The sequence below is a fragment of the Sparus aurata genome, chromosome 20 (assembly GCF_900880675.1).
Source record: "Sparus aurata chromosome 20, fSpaAur1.1, whole genome shotgun sequence".
NCBI classification, from domain to species: Eukaryota; Metazoa; Chordata; class Actinopteri; order Spariformes; family Sparidae; genus Sparus; species Sparus aurata.
In genome coordinates this window covers 15,691,686-15,712,995 of record NC_044206.1, presented here as the reverse complement: position 1 = coordinate 15,712,995, position 21,310 = coordinate 15,691,686, and the positions used below count along the sequence as shown (strand labels likewise).

At 38.8% G+C, this 21,310-nt stretch overlaps 1 protein-coding gene across 1 annotated transcript in view; it reads left to right on the top strand.

The window, feature by feature from the left end:
• Positions 1-21,310, top strand: part of atrnl1b (attractin-like 1b) — a 79,636-nt gene that overhangs the window by 53,242 nt on the left and 5,084 nt on the right. Inside the window, exons 26-27 of the mRNA XM_030400319.1 lie at positions 3,178-3,256; positions 13,621-13,728. Of these exons, the coding sequence (XP_030256179.1) occupies positions 3,178-3,256; positions 13,621-13,728 (187 nt within the window). The remainder of the gene's footprint in view (positions 1-3,177; positions 3,257-13,620; positions 13,729-21,310) is intronic.

Here is a 21,310-nt window from a genome sequence, read left to right as displayed (position 1 = left end):
CACAGGGTTTCCAGACCTCCACGTATGAGAGATAGAGGGTGAAGGGATGACGGCATGACTGGGAACAAGCTCTGCTTTCTCCTCTGAGTTTATTCAAATAGCGGCTCACCTTTTTCACTTCAAGCCTTTCAGACACCAAGTGTATTTAACCGCATTTGCCTTTTTCATCTCGGTGACTCCATAAACGATATTTACTTGCACATTACTGCCTAAAAAAGTTGTAATCTTATTAGAGTCTAATTGTTTTCTGTGTTCTGATTAGATGCTGAAACTCTCTAAAAGGTTGCTACAATATAGTTGCATTCGAACCCCAGGGTCTGATTTATACTAATTAACAAAAATTAACTAACTCACGTCCATATGTGTGTGTGCTTGTTTAGTGTTATGTAATTGTGTACACAAGCACACTGGTGTTGCTAAGTCAGTCATTTCACCTGCTTTCATGCACAAGTCTAAACACTTTTGTAAGAGGTTTGGGATATCTACCCAATTGTCTTTATTTTTGAAAACTCCAATATTGTAGAAAGTGAGAGTTCCTGTCATTTTTTTTTTATTTTAAAGCAGACATGGGTGCCATTTAAATTACTGTGAAAGTATTAAAACGCTCAATCCTGAGAAATGCACACACCCTGTATCCAAAAACTGTGCCTTTAAATGAGCAGTCAGGACTTTTGTAAAGTTGTGATGTCACAACTGCACAGTCATGACCTTCAGCCACACCCACAGCATGACAATGGTTTTGCAAAATCACAGGCATAGCACAGGCGAAATCATGGTGGGCGGTGTCTGCTTAGGCCCCCTAGAGCTGACCTATCAGAGCAGACTGGGCTTGTTAGGGTAAAAAATGTTTGTGTGTTTTTTGAATAATAAAATATGGAAACATTTACTAGTGGGCAACCAAAATTAAAATACGAACCTCATTATTGGCCCTATACGGGGTCTTTCAGAAGTAGTTGTGATATTGGGCATTGTAGGGATGTTATTTCCACAGCTTTTAGGATTGTGTTTTCCTAGTTTCAGCAGCCAAGAAAGCCTGTAGAAAGCAGTAATAGATGTTATTGATTGTTTTCCCTTGTGGTCACTGTATCCTTTTGGTTACAGAAAAGAGCATGTAATTAAAAGACGGCAGTGTTGAGTTCAGTTTCCTCTCCGTCAAAGGCCAGTTTTCTCATGTTACACATTCTGTGACATTGTGGCAATCAAAAAAAAAATGAAATTAGAAAGATGAGGAAAAAAGGAGTTCACACCTGCCCTTACTTAATCTACAAATCATTCTATCCATTACCCATACGTACTTGTAGGTACACTGTGCATCTTCACGTAAAGAATCTTACATTTGTCCTTCACCACCTCAAAGAGTCAGAGCATGAATGATGGCAGAAATCCTTTTAATAACAGCAGAAGGTACAGCGACGTGAATTTAAGCTTCTTTACTGTCAAAAAAAGTGACGATGAAAGCCAAACATCTGTCTAGGGATTTTTTGTCACTTCAGCCACAGGAAAATGTCATTGAAGCCCACACAACATCCCCCCCCATTCACTGTTATCTTCAAAGGTGTCTAAGATGGTGCGAATACTTCTAAAAGAATGAAAGGGTTCCCAGCATGTTCGCCTCTTAAAATAAAATCCTTGCGCGATGACGAGATGTTTGAAGCAACGAGTTTCCCATCACTCAACACTTTAATCGCACTTCCCTTCGTTTTCTTGGCTCCATAGCCAAACTGTATTTGAAAAGCTGTGTTTTTTTAAGTGTTATCACCTTCCTCCCAGGCGTTATTGAACTTCTTCAAAGATCCCGGCCGATGGATCTGGCAGGTGTGGCAGGCAAAGTGAAAGCCTCGTTTAAATCGCTAACAAATGGGCCTCTGAAATCAGAGCTAGTCATGTGTCTCTGGTGAAATGTGCTCATTGGACCAGACTGCCCGCTTTAGAAATGTGGCCGGTCCCCAAAGACAAGGGCTCATTGGTCATATTACGGTATGTGTTTCAAATTCGAATGTGATTGTCTTTGTTCCTGGACATCAGGGACAGGGTCATGTTCCCTTCTAAAACAGTGAGCAGAGAATATTCAGAGGGAAATGATAAAATACGTAATGAATGAGCTATCACTTCACAAAGTGGATTGATGCTAAAATGTATACTGTAGATATCTAAACCATGATTATATTCCCCTCTTTGGCACTTAAGACCACCACAGACACATTTTTGTCTCTTTAGCAAGTAATAATCTTTACATTCTCATCTGTCACAAGGATAATGAAGTGGAAGCTCTCAATCAGTCATATTTATCCATCCTGGTAGCTCTCAGACCTTGCTGAATTTCCCTTGACTAATGATTTTACTGCTGGGTTATTAATTGAAGTAATCAACCAAAATACTCACTCTACTAAGAAAATGAATGTCCTGATTCTTCATATCATCTCTTGGTCTTTTTTAAAGTTGGACGAAACTTTGAATATGTAAAGGTCTCATATTGTAAAAAGCAAGATTTCCAAGTGCTATGTAAATTCTTTGAAAGTATCAAAACAATCCAAAACTGTGCCTTTAATTACCTCTCAGGACTTATGTAACATTGTGATGTCACAATTGTACAGTCACCACCCTCTGCAATACCTCCCTCATGGGCCGTTTCTTCTTCTTTTTTTTTTGTAAGTATTTTTTGGCCTTTCATGGCTTTATTGATAGTACAGCTGAAGAGGTGATAGGAAACAGGGTGAGAGAGAGGGGGAGTGACACGCAGCGAAGGGACCCAGGCCGGGAGTCGAACGCGGGTCCGCTGCAGCGAGGACAAAGCCTCTGCACATGGGACGCCTGCTCTACCAACTGAGCTAAATGGCGCCCCTCATGGGCCATTTCTATGGCAGTGCTGATACTGACACATAAAACACAGTGGGTGGTGCCTGCTCAGGTCTGCGAGAGCTGACCAATCAGAGCTGAGTGGATCCTTAGAGAGACAGGCACTACAAATGGAGTCTTCAGAAAGAGGGTGAATAGAGGTGCTGCAGCAATGGACAAAATGAGATCATTAAACCAAGGACTCCATGTGAATATATGGATACTTGCAACATAGTAGCATGAAACTTGGCTGTAAGGAACAAATGTGGGTGCTTTTTCAATGACTGCTGTTGCTACTTAAAGTCACCTTGTTTGATGTTATTTCCCTTTCTTCCATTTCAGTTGCTTTCTATCGCTCCTCCTGGTAGCAGCGGTGGTGTGGAAGATCAAACAGACCTGCTGGGCTTCACGACGGAGAGAAGTAAGTCTTTAAAAAAATGTTTTCACAAATCTGCAAATGTCAATGCTCAACATGGTGATGCCCAAGTTCTTCTGAAACACTTAGACACTTAAGAAACATTGCATTTCGATACACAGTCTGGATATTTTATTAGCAAGTACCAATGAGATAAGTGATAACTGGTTAAACTGGCATGGTTGCTTTACAACCTAGGATTGGAAGGCTCTGCATCAGGTGGGAAGTGACTAAAACCAGACAGGAATGTAATTTGTGCCCATCTACCGAGCACAAGTGATATCAACTGGTGAGGTGTTCACCCTGCTTCCATCTGGCAAAAGATACAGAAATATCTAGCGAATTAATTATGTGACTTAATTTGCTTATTCATTAGCCTGTATAGTTGTAGTTTTTTTGTGTGTAGCTTAGGGAACTACAATTGGAGTTTTGTTTTACAACCTTGTGTTGTATATAATTAAATAAAGAAGCTCTCATCTATCCACAATTGAAATCGCTATCACAGCAAAAACAAACAAAGTCCTTAAAATGTTAATCTTTTCTAGTAGATTAAAGCAAAATACCTACCAAAGATTTTCTTCTATAGAGCATTTTGCCTAAGAATTCAAATTAAATGCTTTGACATAATCTGTCAATTCAGACATGTCAGTGATATTAAGTACTCAATATAAAACAAATGGCTTTTATAGAACTGAAAACCTATGGCTGCTGTCGATGCTGTGCTTATCAATAAAAGCAAATTGGCTTCATATTATCTGCTTTGTTTATGGCTCGATATATATTGTGCATCCCTAATTGCAAGAAAAGAAACGTGTACTAATAAAGGAATCAAAATTACAATTGATACAAAATAATACAATTCTAGCTACACTATAAGGTTCAGATACAGAAAATAGTTTAAATTATGCCTCTGCAGGATTCAGAGCAAACCATCTCTCTTAAACAGCAGTATAAAATAAATACTGCTGTTTATCCTGCTCTGGATAAACAGCAGTATTTATCCAGAGTAGGATACATGCTGCTGTTTATCAACAGCTGATGAATACAGCTTTTTTTTAACAGCCATATTCGTCAGCTGTTGTTGATAAATACCAGGTGTGCCAGCTGATTGGGCTGATCAATTGTATCAGTCGGGTTGATGATGTCACAGGCCTAAACTCAATGCATATCGACATCCAATGCTCTCAGTGTTATAACAACAGCTTCAGTTCCTTAGCTTTTAGACAACCGCTCAGACAAGGTTAGTATATCCAAATGCTTCTTTAAGAAGTACAATGTCCATCATTGTGTCAGAAATAATTGTAGTTAAAAGGAAAGATGATTATTCAGATAATTGTGGATGAGTGGAAAAAGGTATGAAGGAAGCGAGTAGAGATACTGTGAGTGACTTCAGGCAAAGGGGATAGAAATGAAACATTAATATTCAGAGTTGGTATGAAAATGGGATTGAGAAAAGATGGGGATGAAAAGGGGTGAAAGATGAAATGATTGGCAGTAGAAATTAAAAAAGAGGGTGAGAAAGATACAGTGCAGGAAAATTGAGGAAGAGCTAAAAAGTATATAAATTCACCTCACTGCCCTTAACCTAAACTTCATGGGCAAGTTGCAGATTTCTGCATCATTTCCATCTCTTCAGAGTAAATCCTATATTCTCCTGGATGCTGGTTGGTACTCAATAGCGGGAAGTTTAATTTGGTTCACATCCAGCTTTATGACCTGCAGTCTACTAATAAAGCTCCCACAATTTATTGCCCCTCGGGGATGACATTGATAATCATAGGATCTGAATTTTATATCCTCTAATTGATATATGAAAATAAACAAGAATGATAGCCACCATGACAGCGAATCATGCCTATCCAAAGAATTAAAGCCAATAAAAATTAATGCAGGCAGATGGGCTCACGTCATTGATATTCTGCTCACTTTTCCTGTCAGTTCTTGGCATTCCTATCATCTGTTTGTTGCTGCCCTTCAGCTGCCAAATGAAAATAGGTAAATAGATAAATAGAAATCTCCATCTTTTAATTCCAGGTGATTAGAAAGTTTTGTCAGAAGAACAAAAAACACTTGAGATGGACTGAAAAATGTTTCGTTGTAGATGATACACCAGTTCATATTTTTGAATAAATTAATAACTGATTGAATATATGTATTTCTTATTAAGTTCACATTCCCTGAAGACTGTCCTTGCTAGTGGTTGCCATGTAGTTTCTAGCTCAATTAGTTGCAGGAAATGGTGATTTCTTTGCCCCCAGATCCAGTCCACAATCACACGTTGAATTCCTCACTGTGATCATGTGTCTGAATCCCAATCTGTCCTGAAGCCCAGAAATCTCAGAGTCTCACTCTTTCACCCGCATTTTTTGGCTGTAAAGGTGAAATGATTGCAGATTTGTTGTGAATTATGCTGAAAACCTGTAGCTACAAACTGACATTGGAAATTTTGTGACTTAAAGAGGTCAACAGGATTTTACTATTTATAATTTATTTCAAAATGTATCACTGTCGTACTACTAAACAATGCAGAACATGTAGGTTTCTGGTGCACGGCTTTACCTGAGAAAAAAATGATGCCTTAAGGTTTCTGATGTGGCATTTCCTGCTGCCCTACTTTTTAAAGAGAAGTTGTAAAGAAAAGCTGTGTGTTGGTCACCTTTTCCTGAAAGCTTTACCAGCCTAGAGGGTGTTCTTCCGCACTATTATGTGTACTTCAGCTTTGCGCGTAGTCTTAAACTGCTTCCTTTGTCAGTGGTTCTTTCATCACATTTTGGTAATAACTAAATCAGAAGAATCATTCAAGTGATAACTAGTCAAGGTCAGTTTTGCATCCTGTCAGACAAAATTGGTTGTATGTCTTAAGAGTGGTCAACACTATTTTTTCAAGAACTACTTTTAAGCTTCAACACCTCAAACTTCGATCACAGTACGTTTTTAATGTTGTTCCAAGCCACTTTGCGTCTACTATCATTTGTACTTATAATTACGCATTTAGTACAAAACACTAAATCATTCAGCTTGTGAATGGGATTCAACAATCATTTGAACAACCTCTAACTTGGGTCTTTCCCTCACTTTTGTTTATTAAGTGTTATCATCAGTGTCTGACAGGTGCAGACATAATCAGTCTGTCCTTTTAAAAACACCTCTTTTGTCCGTACCTTCTGCTGCTCAGAGGACAATTATATGAGAATCCATCTGTGTGTCCTAGAAAGGTCAGTCTTTGCTTTGGTGTAGTTTTTCTGAAGTTGGACATTACAAATAGTGTCTATTTTAAAGTGGGTGCGATAAAATGATTCAAGAAAGCTTGCAACAGTGTTATTCAATCCACTTCTGGTGTGCATCTGGTCAGACAACGATGGATTTGATCATTTATGAATGGACAATGATTGTCCATAACATTATTGTCATAACCTAAGAAGACGGTACCACGTCCAAAAGGCAATCTTAAAGACTTCTGACTTCAAAATGAACGCACCATAAACAATACAGTACTTCCTAAATAAAATAGAAAACATTACACAAAAAAGAATAACATTTTGACGTAATCAAAAATAATGTTTTGTTGGCATCACATACGAAAAAGATGTAGGACAATAATTTTTAAGGCAATCCTACACAGTGACAAACCAGAACAATTCAAGTTCAACATTAGAAAAGAAAGAAAAAGTCCAAAGAGTGAGCAATGGGGCGTTGACAACAGTTCAGTCAGACTAATATATCCGGATAAATGGATTGGTGAGAATATTGCAAATCAAAGAATGTTGTCAGGTGATTTGGAGTGCTGCTGCCTATTCGGAAACAAAGCTGTATTAAGTATTGATGGCTCCGGAGGCAGCTATGTGAAATCTGATAAACTGCCTCCAGGGTCTCTTGAGTCAGTGTCGGTTTGCCAGAGTCTGAAAATGAAAGAAATCTGGCAGCGTGGCGTTAGAAGGAAGTGAGCTGACCGGACCTCTGTAGCCTGCTTCTTTCTCATCTCTACTTGAGGCATGCTGTCACTACAGATGGGAAGTTATAATCACATGAGTTGCAGTGGAATTGGTCATTACTCTCATGTTGGGACAAGACAAGGTCTTTGATTCTGCTCCACCAATCTTGTCCATTGATGAACTGATTGGCTCTTCATGGAGCATTGTGTCCATTTAATTTGAAGTGGCCTGCGAACAGCCCTCGCGCTTACAAGGCCTGTACAAAATATGGATCTGAAAGCCGTCTAATGCTCACAAGGCGCCATCAGACATAAGGACATGGAAGAAATGATTCTTAATGAAGGTTCTTGAGATAGCAGGGACAATCCTGATCCAGCCAAGTGGCATATGGAAGTCTGGTGCTAATTTAACTTTTTTTTTTTTTTTTTACTGTTGTGGTGTGAAATCTGTATTCGTACTTTGTCGCTAATTTGTTTATATGAACCAGTTTCTCTTTCTATTTTTTAATAGAAACACATTTGACATGAATATTTGTACATAACCAAGTCGGCACCGTCTTTGTGTGATGTTGAAAAGTAGCCTCTCAGAAAGTTGACTCCAAAAAGTGGTTAATGCGTAAATATCTGGTATTCCCTCAATCCTACAAAGCTGATCTTTCGCCACACTAATGCAGTAATTGGATAAGGGCTTTCATATTCTGTCAGTAGTTGAAAAGACGCATTTGAATAATTTTTTAGTTGAGGATGGGTGACGAGACTTGGATCCTGGGGGGGGGGGGGACAAAGAGATGAGAAGACAACAGCTGTAAATGTCACGGAGGAGGACAAGGCCTGACCTCTTTGAAGCTACCTGTGGGGGTAACAGATGGGAGGGGGCACTGACATTTCACGAGGCTGCATCATGGACATGTTTTACACACAAACATGTGAATGTATCTAACGTGGCTTCGCTCTATTTGTCTATTTCACAAACACAAGCACAAACACACCTCCTCCACACTGACCGTTGTGTAGGGATATGGTGTCTTACTGGCACTCTAAAACAATTATTTTGCCGCAGTTATGTTTAAGCACAACATCAGTTAACTTAACCAGTAACTGATTAGCGTTGTTTATTGAAAGCCATACAATTCGTCCTAGAAGGCGTTGGTATGACGTATGACGTTGGTAATGGCCATGGTTTAAGTCAGAGGCAACAGGCACTCCACCTCCTTTATCCCCTAACACTTTTTTCGTTTGATGCAAAGGTCTTCCTTTTTTATATACATCTAGCAAGATGTTTTGGGAAAGGGCATTGTGACTGAAATGCTGTAGAAGTAAATGTAGAGGTGAAAAGTGTGTGTGGGAATTACCCTTTTATTTAAACTAAATATTAGAGAGTTTTACTGTGAAGAGTATAAAGGAAACTTAATGTGTTTGCCACCGGATTAGTGGAAGCTTGTTTTCAATAGAGCTGCCTAATTACGTCACCCACAGCTGGAACTCCTACTGGCCCAGTGCCATCCAGGTGCGTCCTTGCCTGATTCTGTGTTTCTCAACCATAATTCGGACAAAAACAGTTCTGAATTACAGTTGATTGGTGGGGTGTGTTGCTTCAGGGTCTGGTGAGATATGAAATTTGATCCTGTAAGCCCAGCTTCATTAATACATCATTCATGAGTTTGAAGGCTCATCAGACGCCCAAGCACTACACAGCTGTTTAATAACTCTGGCTGACATGATTTTACAAGTCTGGAAAGTTATCAAGGCAGCAATCATTTTATCGTTGTGGCTAGATCGCAACGTTGATGGATGGATGGAGTCGCGTTGTATTTTGGCTGAACTTCACGTCTTGGTCGGACGACCCTCTGGTTATTTGGGGCTTTTTGTCCTCTGTTTCATCGCTGGACTAGTCTGATTCATTGCTGGACTAGTCTGATTCAAACTGAATAAAGGGGCTTAATTTTTACATGTCAGTCTTAATGTGGCCTGAAACCTGGTTTCTGTTTGGAAATCTCAAGTGTCAGTCACTCAAAAATGATCATTAACAAACTGATTTTGATTAAGACAGCTCACTTGTCTAATGTGCTGTTGTGACCGCATTAAGACAACCATTACACACCACATAACTCTTACATGTCCCTCTGCAGACTCTGCATGGTCTCACGTTCGGCTTCTTCCCTAGACAAGCTCAATCAGCAGTCATCGATTGCTATACTAAGATTATCCTACTCTTAAGCCCCTGGTCACCTTGATTGTCCCCTGTTCAGTTTAAAGTTTGCACTCTAATAATTTCCTCTAAAGTAACAGACGATGACGTGCAACTCTGAGTTCAACTTAGGTTATAGCTCACCCTTGGACTCCCACTAATGAGTAAAGTGGCATTATGGAAATAGGGCGAGGGGCCATTTAATTACTTTGACATAACCACTATATGCATATTATTGCTATTTTCTAATGAGTCAATGGTACTCTAGCCCACACAACACTGCTCATTCACACCAGCATCATATCAGTGTGATATGTAGTGGCTGTTCACTAGACTGCATTTCCACTTTAAATGATCTGTGTGGGTTTGTCTGTCTGTTGATGGCTACACAATTCAATATATTGTTTTATTTTGTATTTTGTTTTGTTTTTATTTGAGGAAGGCGCCTGTGGTTACAGCCAGTGATCTTTGGAAAGGACACAGTGACCTGCTTAGGTGTAGAATATGCTCAAAGGCGGGATGACACTTACCCTTTTATAGAAATCCAATGAAGGGAACAAAAATGCTGTATTCACAAGACAGATAATTTAGGCACACACTTGCCAAATTAATCAAGTTGCATAGCAATGCACTGCATGTCCGTCCTTATCAGAACCGTGAATGGCTCCAGCTTGTGTTCTTGACTAAATCAGTCTGTCATTGCACAAGCGTCATTCAGTTTTAAAAAGTTCACTCTTTCCTTTTGTCATTTACTTGATATTCATTTCTTAATTGTCTCTGGTATTGTTCTGGTCCGTTGTTGATTGTATTCCCAGCACACTTTTGTTGTGTGTACTGGACACAAAGCAAAGCTTGGCATTCCCCAGCTTTACTTCTGCTCACTTCTTATGGTTTGTTGCTTTTAATGAATTCTGCAACATGATAAATAACATTTCTGCGCCATGACATTTACGATGAATGTTGTTGGATTTGAAGCGTCTGTGTGGGAAACCTTAATAGGCCGTGAGCTGTTTTCTTGTTTTCAACAACCCTGCCGAGCCCTCCATCCTGCTTTTATCTTTTCGTAAAGGGCAAAATTTCTCATTTTGACCTGCGGTGGCCCAGCAGCTCAAATCTGTACGTTTGGTGTTGCTTGTTTGATGTTTAATCGTGGAGATGTACAACAATCTAACATGAGCCCTCAAAAAGAGAAAAATCAATCAGGTGATCAATCTCAATTTCATATGGCTGTTGTTTTTTTTTTTCCTTCTCAGCTTTACCTCCCCCAGGGAATGTTTTCAGAGTGATTCAACAAAGCAGTTCTTACCCACAACTCACCTGAACTTTTCTCTCATACTCAACACATAAGGATTTGTCCTGAAACTATTAACATGAGTATTATATATTACGAAGATTGTCTACTAGTTAATCAATCGTGGATGACGTTTTCTTGGACAGACGAGAAGAGAAAGTATTAAATGCTTAAATGGGTTGCTGTATATACTTGGACGGCAATTGATACACATTGATATTGCCAGTGTGTTCAATATATGTATATTGAATACATGGCAAGTAACATATATGTGTGGGAAACACTGCTCCAACAGCGATGTATCTGTGATACGCCACTATCGGCAAATAATATCAGCCAAGGGATATATGTGTCGGCCTCAAATTTATTCAAAATATACATTAAATATCAGCTAAATTTGAGAACATGAAGTTTGGTCTGCCAATGTGGGGTCTTTTTTTTTATTTGAATCTCCATCAGACATAATTGAGGCTCCACTTGAAGAGCTGCCTGTGCAAGTCTTAGTAATGAGTCACTGTTAGCTCCCAAAATATGTAATCAAGCCTTTTGACATATTAATTGAATACCACTATTCCATCACTTTTTCTGTGTACACTCTCAACAGAACTGTGATAATGTAAAAAAAGAAAAAGATTAAAGTGCTCTGTCATCCTCTTTTTGTAAAGCTGTCTTATAGATAGTGCCTGATACCCCAAGATGTTTATTCAAAGCATCTTCAACGGACGTTTTTTTCACTTGTTCATCCATACAATGCTATCAACCTCTCCAGACTTCATCTGAGTTTTGCCAATTAATAGCCGGACTAATGAATACTTAATATATTCAGAGTGAGTGAGAGTGGGGGTGTGGACACAAGAATCTCAGGGTTATTACTACACCAAGGACAAATTTCTATTCACGAATGAGACCACCAGAGAACTCAAACAGTTGACCCGAAACAGCCGCACAATTTTATTTAAGGGGTAATGTGAGTAACTGGAAAGTGCTTCAACAGTGAAGCCTAAAAGTTCTACTTTCTGGGACATTTACCATTAGCTTAGCCACAACCCCTATCTGCTGTTGCAACACATGTCAGTCTTTCCCTTTTTGTGTAACGCATGCTGTCCAGAGTCAGAATGGAGACAGATTTACCTGCAATCCTTTGAAATTACCATTAAAATACCATCTTCTGCTGTCTTTTTAGTGGGTCCTGAAACTTTTCGACCCATATATACCTAATGTTTGTAGTAATTTAAACAAAAATGTATGATTATTTAATTCCAACATAACCCTGCTTTGCTTACATATTTGTTTAAACGGGACAGAAGTTAGACCTAACTAATGTTAGCCTTCACAGTAGCATCCAGGACAGGCTTCCACACAACAGGGAATTACTGCACAGCTGATGTCCTATCATATACCTGAACCATGAACCCAGACCACCCAACAAAATGTCAGCTTATAGTTTTTTATATGTACTTCATAAATTGTGTTAGTACACTTTTGTAAGAAATTGTTAGTATGTCTGCAACACACAGTAGATATATATTTATTGAACTTCAGGGAGGTGCAGAGGAAAGGCAGGTTATGAGGCCAATCATCACGACTGCTTGATGTGCTTTGTAATCTGAAGTACAATTAGATCTTAATGCGGCACACTTAAGCTCATCACAAATCCAATACCAATCAGTGATGTCCTTGGCACTTAAATGGTGGCCTGTTTCGATATTGATCAGACACTGCGTTGCTGATGAAAGTGTGGTGCTAGTTGTTTTACAATATTGATTAGAAAGGAACAAGAGAAGCTGTTTTCCGTTGAGGTCTAAGACACAGAAATGGCATCACTCTTGGGGAATAATACGGCATTTTTATGCAAAAACTGTAAGAAAATTTGAGTATTTCTCTGAAGCTGTATACTGTATGTTGGTGACTCATGTCGTAGGCTTGAAAGTTTTCAGTTTCTAATGTATCATTGTCCAGTTTCAAGTCTGTTCCTGTTCCTAGTAATTGTAGTGGGATGGTTAACAAAAGCTGTGTTATCACTGCTGTTTGCGTCATATAATGGACAAAGTATTTTACATTATGACATTTTTTTTTTATACTCCATTCAGTTAAATTTTATTTACAAAATGAAAGACCTCAAATTAATTTCAGGCTCAGTGAGTAATGTGGGGCAAAATAATTCCCCATGTGCATTGGGTGTGTGAGTCTTTCAGTGGGTCATCATTGATATCTGCAATTGATTTTTAGCCTCATGCTGTGAAAGCCCTGAGGGTGTATATTGCTGTAATATTATTATTGTTTTTTCGATATTTTTTTTATTCTTTCTCACTCTGAAGCCTTTGACGTGTGTTATAGGCTCTTTCATGTCATCTTATAATAAACTCAAGTTGTACATTTAAGGTATTATAACCATTATGACACACTATCATCATGGTTGGATTACATTAGATAAACCACTACCTGGAAATGTTATGTGGTTTGCAATACATTGATGGATGACAGTGACTTCCTATAGATCATCACTATCAACAGCTGAGATTCAAAATGTGTATTTTTTTGTTTTTTTTGGTCTTTTCAACACCATAACAAATGTTATGTGTTTATGTTTTTTTTTTTTAAATATATTTGTGATTTATACCATACTGTATGGAAACAATGGGATCCAAAAGTCTGAGAAAAAATCTCTCATACTGTCACATGAACTTGGAAATAATCAATGTTACTGTGTCGAAAGTCAAATTGTTACACCAAAAGCAGGTTAATAGAAATAGAACGTTACATTTTTAAGATCATATCATAGTTTGTAATTAAAAAAAATAATTACATTCATAACAAATGCAAAACAGAAGCTGTACACATATATTTATATGTTATTATTTCAGTAGAGCATATTTCTCACTCCTTGCTTTATAAATCTAACGTGTGATTAAACTCCATTATGCGTTTCGCTCATTTGTCATCTGTGTTTGACTTTACAGCAATTGATGAGAGAGCGTCAGCAGATGGCCAGCCGTCCATTCGCCTCAGTCGCTGTTGCACTGGACGCCAGGGGAGAACAAACAGAACTGTTGCAGCACGTGGTTGATGTGAGTCCCGCTCTCTTGCTTGCACAAACGCACACACACAGATAATAACCAAATTACTGCTAAAACAATGTAACATTGTGCAAGAGTCTGAAACAAACTGAATGCCAGAGAGTTCCCCGATCTTGTCTTCTTCACAATGGGATTTGATGCAAGCAAGCTTAGATGTGTAAGTGCTCCTTCTGACATGTGAAAGATTGTTTTATGTACTTAATAATTAGGCCACATTGTGCCGTCCTCAACCCGCTCCTGTCCTGTACTCACAATATATCCTTTTATCCACAAAAGAATCTGCCAGTTGTAGTCCTTTCTTACCATGTCCCTCTTCTTTATGTGAATTGCTCTCTGCAGTCATGGCTAAAGACTAAGTGACATTTGAAAAAAAATCTTTTATTTAAAACAATGTCCTGTCTAGACTTTTAAAGATTTAAAAGACACTTTTACATGTCTGAAAAGTTGGTCATTATTTGAAAAATTACTGAATCAGAGAGGGATACCTTTTCCTAAATGTGATCCTCCTTCAGTGTTCTATATATGTCCTTGTGCATGTAAAAGATCTTGAAAGTAAAAAAGGTTAGTCTGCACCAACAGAAATTCCTCTTTCCCACAGAAAACACTGCTCCTGAAACACCTTGTCAGAAGTCCTGCCTAAAATTCTGTGACTTTGTGACATCACTGTACATCACAGAGTCACACATTTTTATCAGCTAACGCCTTGCAGTTAGTTTGGCACGTTGGCAGAATTCGGCAGAAGTGATTTAGCACACCTACTCTGTTGTTGTTAGCGATGCTGGGTCAGGCCTGTGTGAGCTGACCAATCAGAGAAGAGTGGGTATTTGAGAGGTTGCGGTGTTAAAGAGACAGGAGCTAAAATGGAGCGTTTCAGACAGATGAATACAGAGCTGCAAGCACTGGACAGTATGAGAAAAAAAAAATGTGTTTGTGGTGCACTGTTCTAGTAGGGACCCAAAATAAAATTAGGAACCCGAAAATGAGGCATAATATGTCCCCTTTAAAACATTTAAATAGAACATTTTTTAGTGTTGTATATCCTTACTACATGTTTCCGTTTGGCCTGATTTTGCTTTTCATTTGGATTAATTCCTCCTTGCATGCTACATGCTCACATACTTCTACACACATGAAATTCTCTTGGCTGACAAGTTGCTACCCACCTCCTTAATCCTCTGATGTGAATACCTCCCATACAGACAGAGAGTGGAGAAGTCGTCTGGCACAAAGTACAGCCTATAGGACTTGATGCCACATGGGATAAAAGCATATCTTAAAGCAATATGGGAAGCAAACATCCACAAATTGACATCGGGGGAGCAACGGTGTTTCTTCAGCCACGGCCAGCGCTGTGTCACCTGCCTTCTGAGAGAAATAAAATCACTGTGGCAACCAGCAAAGAGGCACTGCATTAGCTATTAGTGCTGCGCTGAGTGCTTCTCACCGTGCATTATGGGATTGTGAAGGGCAATGTAAAGAACAAAAGAGGAGGAAAACAATGCTTCTTAGCTCTGAGTGCACTTTATTGTTGCACTTTTTGAAGCAGCGAGATACAATCTGTGTCTGAATGGTGCTGGAAACCGCTGCTTTACCTTGATTTAAGTAAAATGTTAATCACATACTTGTCAGTGCATGTCCTTCTGTTATCTAATCATTTATTCCACCCCTCCCCTCCCTTCCCTGCCTCTGTTCCCCGTTAAGGTAGAGACTCTGCATCCACTGGAGAGTCTTGCCGTAAACACTGTCCTAAGCTGTTTTGGAAATGATAACTGGAATAAAAACACATCCTCAGTCTTCTGTTTCTCGACCCTTTCAAGATGCAGACTGAACCCGGGGACGCTTGACTTTCAGTTTCTCTTAGATGTCTGCACAGCTTTTAAGTTAAAGTAACTATAAACGTATTGTTGCAGAAAACACCTGAGAACTTTGTTGTTTTAGTAACAACGTACACACCTGTGTTTTCATTTTATTAAACAGAAGTTTGGATTATAACTTTATGTGCTGGAATTGTTATAGGCAACTAACAAAATGTATGCTTCACGATAAATTATACATACCAAAATATAAATACATTATAAATGCATTTGTAAGAATGAATTAAGGGCTATTATGTAAATCATTTCCATTCCAGTAGTACGTGGATGGTCTCAAATCATATTTACTATCTGAGATTAACATTGGCCTTAATGTCGTATGAGATGTTAATTCTAGATGTGCAGTAGCCAAATGTAGCATTAACATCGTTTATGCTTACTGAAAGGTCATTAACCGTACCTTGCAGGGAATCAGCTATTCTAATGTTAAATAGACATTTTTCTATTGAAAAAGTAAACATTTTTCAGCACTTTTGGCCAGTCATGCAGTTGCTGTAGCAGCCATAATAGTCTGCAGCTTCCGAGCTATTTCTTCAAGCGCTGTCTCAGGCATTTGTACATCTTGTAGACCAACGTGCAAGTCCTCAGGTGTTACTATAATATATGACACATCTTATTTATTCTAAGCTTTTAGGGATTCATATCAGGGATTCCCTATTGCATCAGCTGAACATCGCCTTGCTGTGTCTGCCACATTCATGAGCTTCTAGCTTGTGACATCCCTGCCATCAGTTTTTTAAGGCTATATAATTAGTGAAACAGTCTTATCACTGAGCAGGTAGTTGTATAGCAGGCTAACAAGGCTTTAAAAAAAATAAATAATTTTTCATGTGAAAGAAGGTCATATTAAGGATATATCTTATTTTTGTATGTCTGAATTTGTGCTATTTCAGAGATTGTGTTATTATGAAGGGCTGACTCTCTTTAATAACAAACAGGTCAGTTATTTTTTGTGATTCTTTTGTTTTTTTTTTGTTTCATGGCACAAAATGGCCAATATTCAACTACAAAAACAGATTTTAAAAGAAGAAGACGTATTTTATTAATCATGTGAATCCAGTTTTTTCCCTCTATTGTTATTTCTTCATACATACACAGGCCTAAAATACACACACATGCACAAACAGGACCTTTACAAATGCATTAATGGGGAGGTGTCAGAGCATAGGGGGCTGCCTTGTATGGGGCACCAGGAGCAGTAAAGTGTCTGGTGCCTCACTCAAGGACACTTGGGCAGTGCTCAGGAGGTGAGCCGGCACCTCTCCTGCTACCAGTCCACGCTCCGTATTGACCGGTCCGTGTGGGTCCTGAACCTTTTGTCTATAACTGATACATGCACATATATGAAAGCACACTATCTCGCTCAAGTAGACTTTGCCAGCTTTTTAAATATGTCAGTGTATTTTGGACTCGTTCCTTGAGATAAATCTAATCTATGTGGCTTCAAATGTGGCTCCAAATGCAAATGCATGTGTTGGACCACATACAGCTCAGCGTTGCGTGCCCTGGCACCAGCTGAAGGTGAACCATATGAAACGCGCCTAATTCCCTTTTATAAAGGTTAATTGGTCAGCATCTGGCACCACTTAGCTATTGGAAATATTTGTTGATGTCAAAGAGGACACTGATGCCACGCTAGCATCACTGCTTTCCTATTTGTTTAAGCTCCTCTGTTTGTACTTTAACTCAGAGCAGCTCGATCACTGACGGATGCAGACAAGATAAATTAGGGAGATAATATTGGCATATAAACATCCAAATTATGGAAGAAGTATCTGCAGTTCAAGCCTGATATTTGATTTAAATATTCTGTTTTGGAAACAAAGTTTAGAGTGATATTTAAAAAAAATCTCAGTCATAGCTGATGCAATTTGCGCAGGAAACAAGACACAGAAGGGCTGCGGCACCAAAATGACCCCTCACACCCATTGCAACACATGAAAACATTTAAGACGTTATTCTGTGATTGTACCGTCAGCGCCACTCTCACTGCATTAGTTAGTAGCAGTTATCTGACACTAAATCTTTGCAGACACTCCAGCTGGCCGCAGAGAAAATGAAAACAGCCTTTGTGCCCGTTTCCCTTCCATTTTTGGTTGGTTGGTCCAAACCCCCAAGAGATGGACATTGCTGTTAGTGACCAAGATGTCAGCAGCTGTTAGACAGAGAGCCGATCGGGTCCAAAACACTTCAGGCCCGGGCCTCGATGTCACAGATGTCTCCATTCACTATGGCTGGCATTCAACATATGGAACCAGCTAGTATGATGGATGACACCTTTCAGCAGGGGAAGGAAAGCAGATTCATTGTGTGTTTGCATGTGTGCATGCATGTTTATGTGCTCGGATGTTTATGAATGGCCGTAATACAGTCCTCTTGGCTGATTAATGCATTGTGGGAATGCAGGCTGTATAAATCTTCTTCGAGAGATATGAGAATGGACAAAGCAATTTTAAATGCTTTTATAGAAAATGCGACCGTATGATTGAAATGGAACGAAATGATGTATTAATGTTTTTATTTTTCTTGGCATTGTTGGAAAAACGTCCGATATCCCAAATTAAAAGAAGTGTTCGCAGAGAGAGAGCGAGACGAACTGTAACTTTGCTATAATTGCAGCCTTTCACACAAACAATTTTTATTTTTTTATTTTGGTTTTTGCTTTAATATAAAAAAACGAACAAAACCAAACTAGAAAAACAGTATTTTTTGTCAGTAATGTGGAACTGTCCACTCTAAGAAGAGTCATCATTTGGTCAATCAATTGAGGACATGACAGCATAAAAAAAAGCGTTATTTGCCTTTAAGTGACCAGTAGTAATACTTTTACACATAACATTACCAACATTTATACTATTGATATTGTCAACTTCATGTTTAAGAGCGTGGCCAGTGGCCACACCAAACCAACATCGAATAACACGCATTGACAAAGACAGACTTCTACGTCACCTCACATTGCCTGTGTCTAAGCTGAAAGAGCTGCACTTGAAAACACAATGAAAGACAACAGTTGACAGCCAATTAGTGTTTATTTTCTCCGTCTGGAGAAACCATAAGACTCATGACTGAGGATATGCATGCGTTTTTATGATAAAGCAGTGTTTTTGCGTCTGATAAAATGTTGCAAGTGAAAAATTGGGAGTTGGTGAAATCATGGATACTACAGTGACAGGCACATGGGGGTTTTCCCTTTCTTTTTCTGTCCATCTTCTTGAACACTGATTTGCTCAGCTGAAAAGCCAATCCAAGTGATTTCGCTCACCGACGGGTTCTGTTGCTGATTATACTTACTCAGTCAAGGGTCAACCGGTGGCCACAGTGTGGGCAGGAACATGTCCAGTTAAACAAAACCGTAAAACCTGAGGTGACGTTGGTCATACTGTATGTCAATTATGTACAGTCAGCGTGCTAACATTTGCTAATTAGCACTAAACACAAACGACAGCAGACGTTTGGAATGTCACTTGTCACTCACTTGTATGTAGGTATTAATTCACAAACCATAGTATTGGGGAATATCAAATGTTGACCTCACGTTAGGATCATTAAAGTTATTTGGTTAATCCTGAGGGGACCATGAATGTCTTTGCCCACCTTCATAACAGTGCATCTAAACGTTGTTTCGTAAGCGCCAACTTCAGCGTCAGGTCAACGTCCACTTCGCTACATACATTAGGGTTCATCCTCTGGGGAAAATGACTGTCTGGTGATTGATATCTGGTGATTTCATCTGTACAGTTGTAGTGCAAGAGGAAAGGTTAGGGAAACATCAAAGTTGGTGTGAGTCATCCTCTGGGGAACATGAATATATGTACAGAATTTAATCTCAGGCTCTATAGTTATTGTTGAGATATTTCTTTTTTTTCTGTTCTTTTTGACAAACTGCCATTAATTTACCCTAGAGCCCTGCTGCTAGCATTGCTAAAAATAGCAGTCGCCATGCATTTAAATCGAACACAGAGAAGGTCTTTCTACATAATGCTTTATAGCAGTGACACAGCTTCTGTTACAAGTCCTCCGAACCTGAATGTTGCCTCTGTGTTACTAATTTGTTTGGAACAGCTGTAACAATGTTTCACCCGGCGGTTCGTGTACATCTGATATAGCCTGCAGTGGAATCTGTGTTCATCAAAAATCATTCTACGTTAAATTTGCCCCCATGGATGAATGCTTATATACTGTAGCTATTCATTAGCTGAATCACTTGAATGGACATGAAATGGCTGACGGTTTAATTACCTTTGTACGTCAGTGGTTGATATGTGCCTCTCGATCATGAACGTACCTGAAAAGATGCATTACATTATAGTGCTCTTATCATGTGGCCTAATTGGGTCGATTAACAGTACACATAAGCGATTGTGGATTTTTTTTGTTTGCTTTAACACAGTGCCTTTTGAGGGATGCGAGTCATTCAGCGCATGAAATGTAAAATAATTGTAGGTCAGAGGTAAGTAGACTTAATGTAGGTCCCCGGTGGACTACTGAATGTACAAATAGGTCCTTACAGCCAGTCCAGGGTTGTGACCAATAGTTTTAAAGCCAAGTATTTCTTAAATTAAACATATATTGAAAGGGTAAATGTTTGAATCAGGCCTTGTAATGTTTATTAAATAAAGTTATACGGCTTGAGTAAAAACTTTGTAGAACAGTTTAACAAGTAATTGACAGTTAGAGTTTGTGTCTGTCACATTTAATATACTTTTTATTAATACTTTGGGCCACCATTCCATTTCTTTCTTTCTTTTTTTTAATAATTCTTCACCTTTGTCGTTGTCTCCATTCCCATCATCTTTCTGTCCCTCTGTGTTAGTTCCAGCTGATTAATAGAACAGGCAAATGGAAAACAACCTGTGCCAATGTTGACAGCATTCATAACCTCAACTAAAATTATTAGTATTCTGCAAAGAGGCCTGTCTCTTGATGAAGGACAAATTCAGAACCTCTCCGAATCAACATTTAGTGGCATGTTTGTGACTAAAAGGCTTTGAAAAATTGGGTTAAAACATGTATTTATTGTGTAACTACAGAGCCGGCTCATTGTTGAGCAAATCATTGGCTTCACCTTTAATTAGCTCCTGTATCTGGACAACCTAATGAATAAGCTTATGTGCTTATTTTCAGACTGTGCCTTTCTTTTTTTGGTGGAAAAATTTTTCGAGTTAGTAAAATTAAAATCACACTCCGCTGGCATGACAAGCATGCTGATGCAGTAGTTGACGCATGCATTATTGGAATACAGTGCTACTGTGACATAGTTACCTTTAGCTGCTATACTCTGAATTTAAAGTAATATTAGCCACACCAAATGACAAATTATTACAATCCTGGATGTATTTGTTTCTTCGTGTAGTTTGTCTCTTCTAGTTGATCTTTTGAGAAGTTTTCAAGATAGCTGACAAATTGTATTTGTTAAAAATGTTATTCTCTCATCCACTGTGTGCTGTGAAATCAGCACCCATATACTGTCTGTATTTTGAGGGTTCATTATTATGATTATATTATGAGGCCTTCAGTGTCACCGAGTAACTAAGAAACAGTCTGTATCTGTTGTGAGCTGTGGCATTTGAAATGGCAAACTTAATTGAAAGTTACACAGGGAATTACACTGCATGCTTCATAGGAAACAAGATTGCACTTACTTTTGAAGTTTTTGCACTCACATTGCAAAGAGTGGGTGAAACTACTATCATATT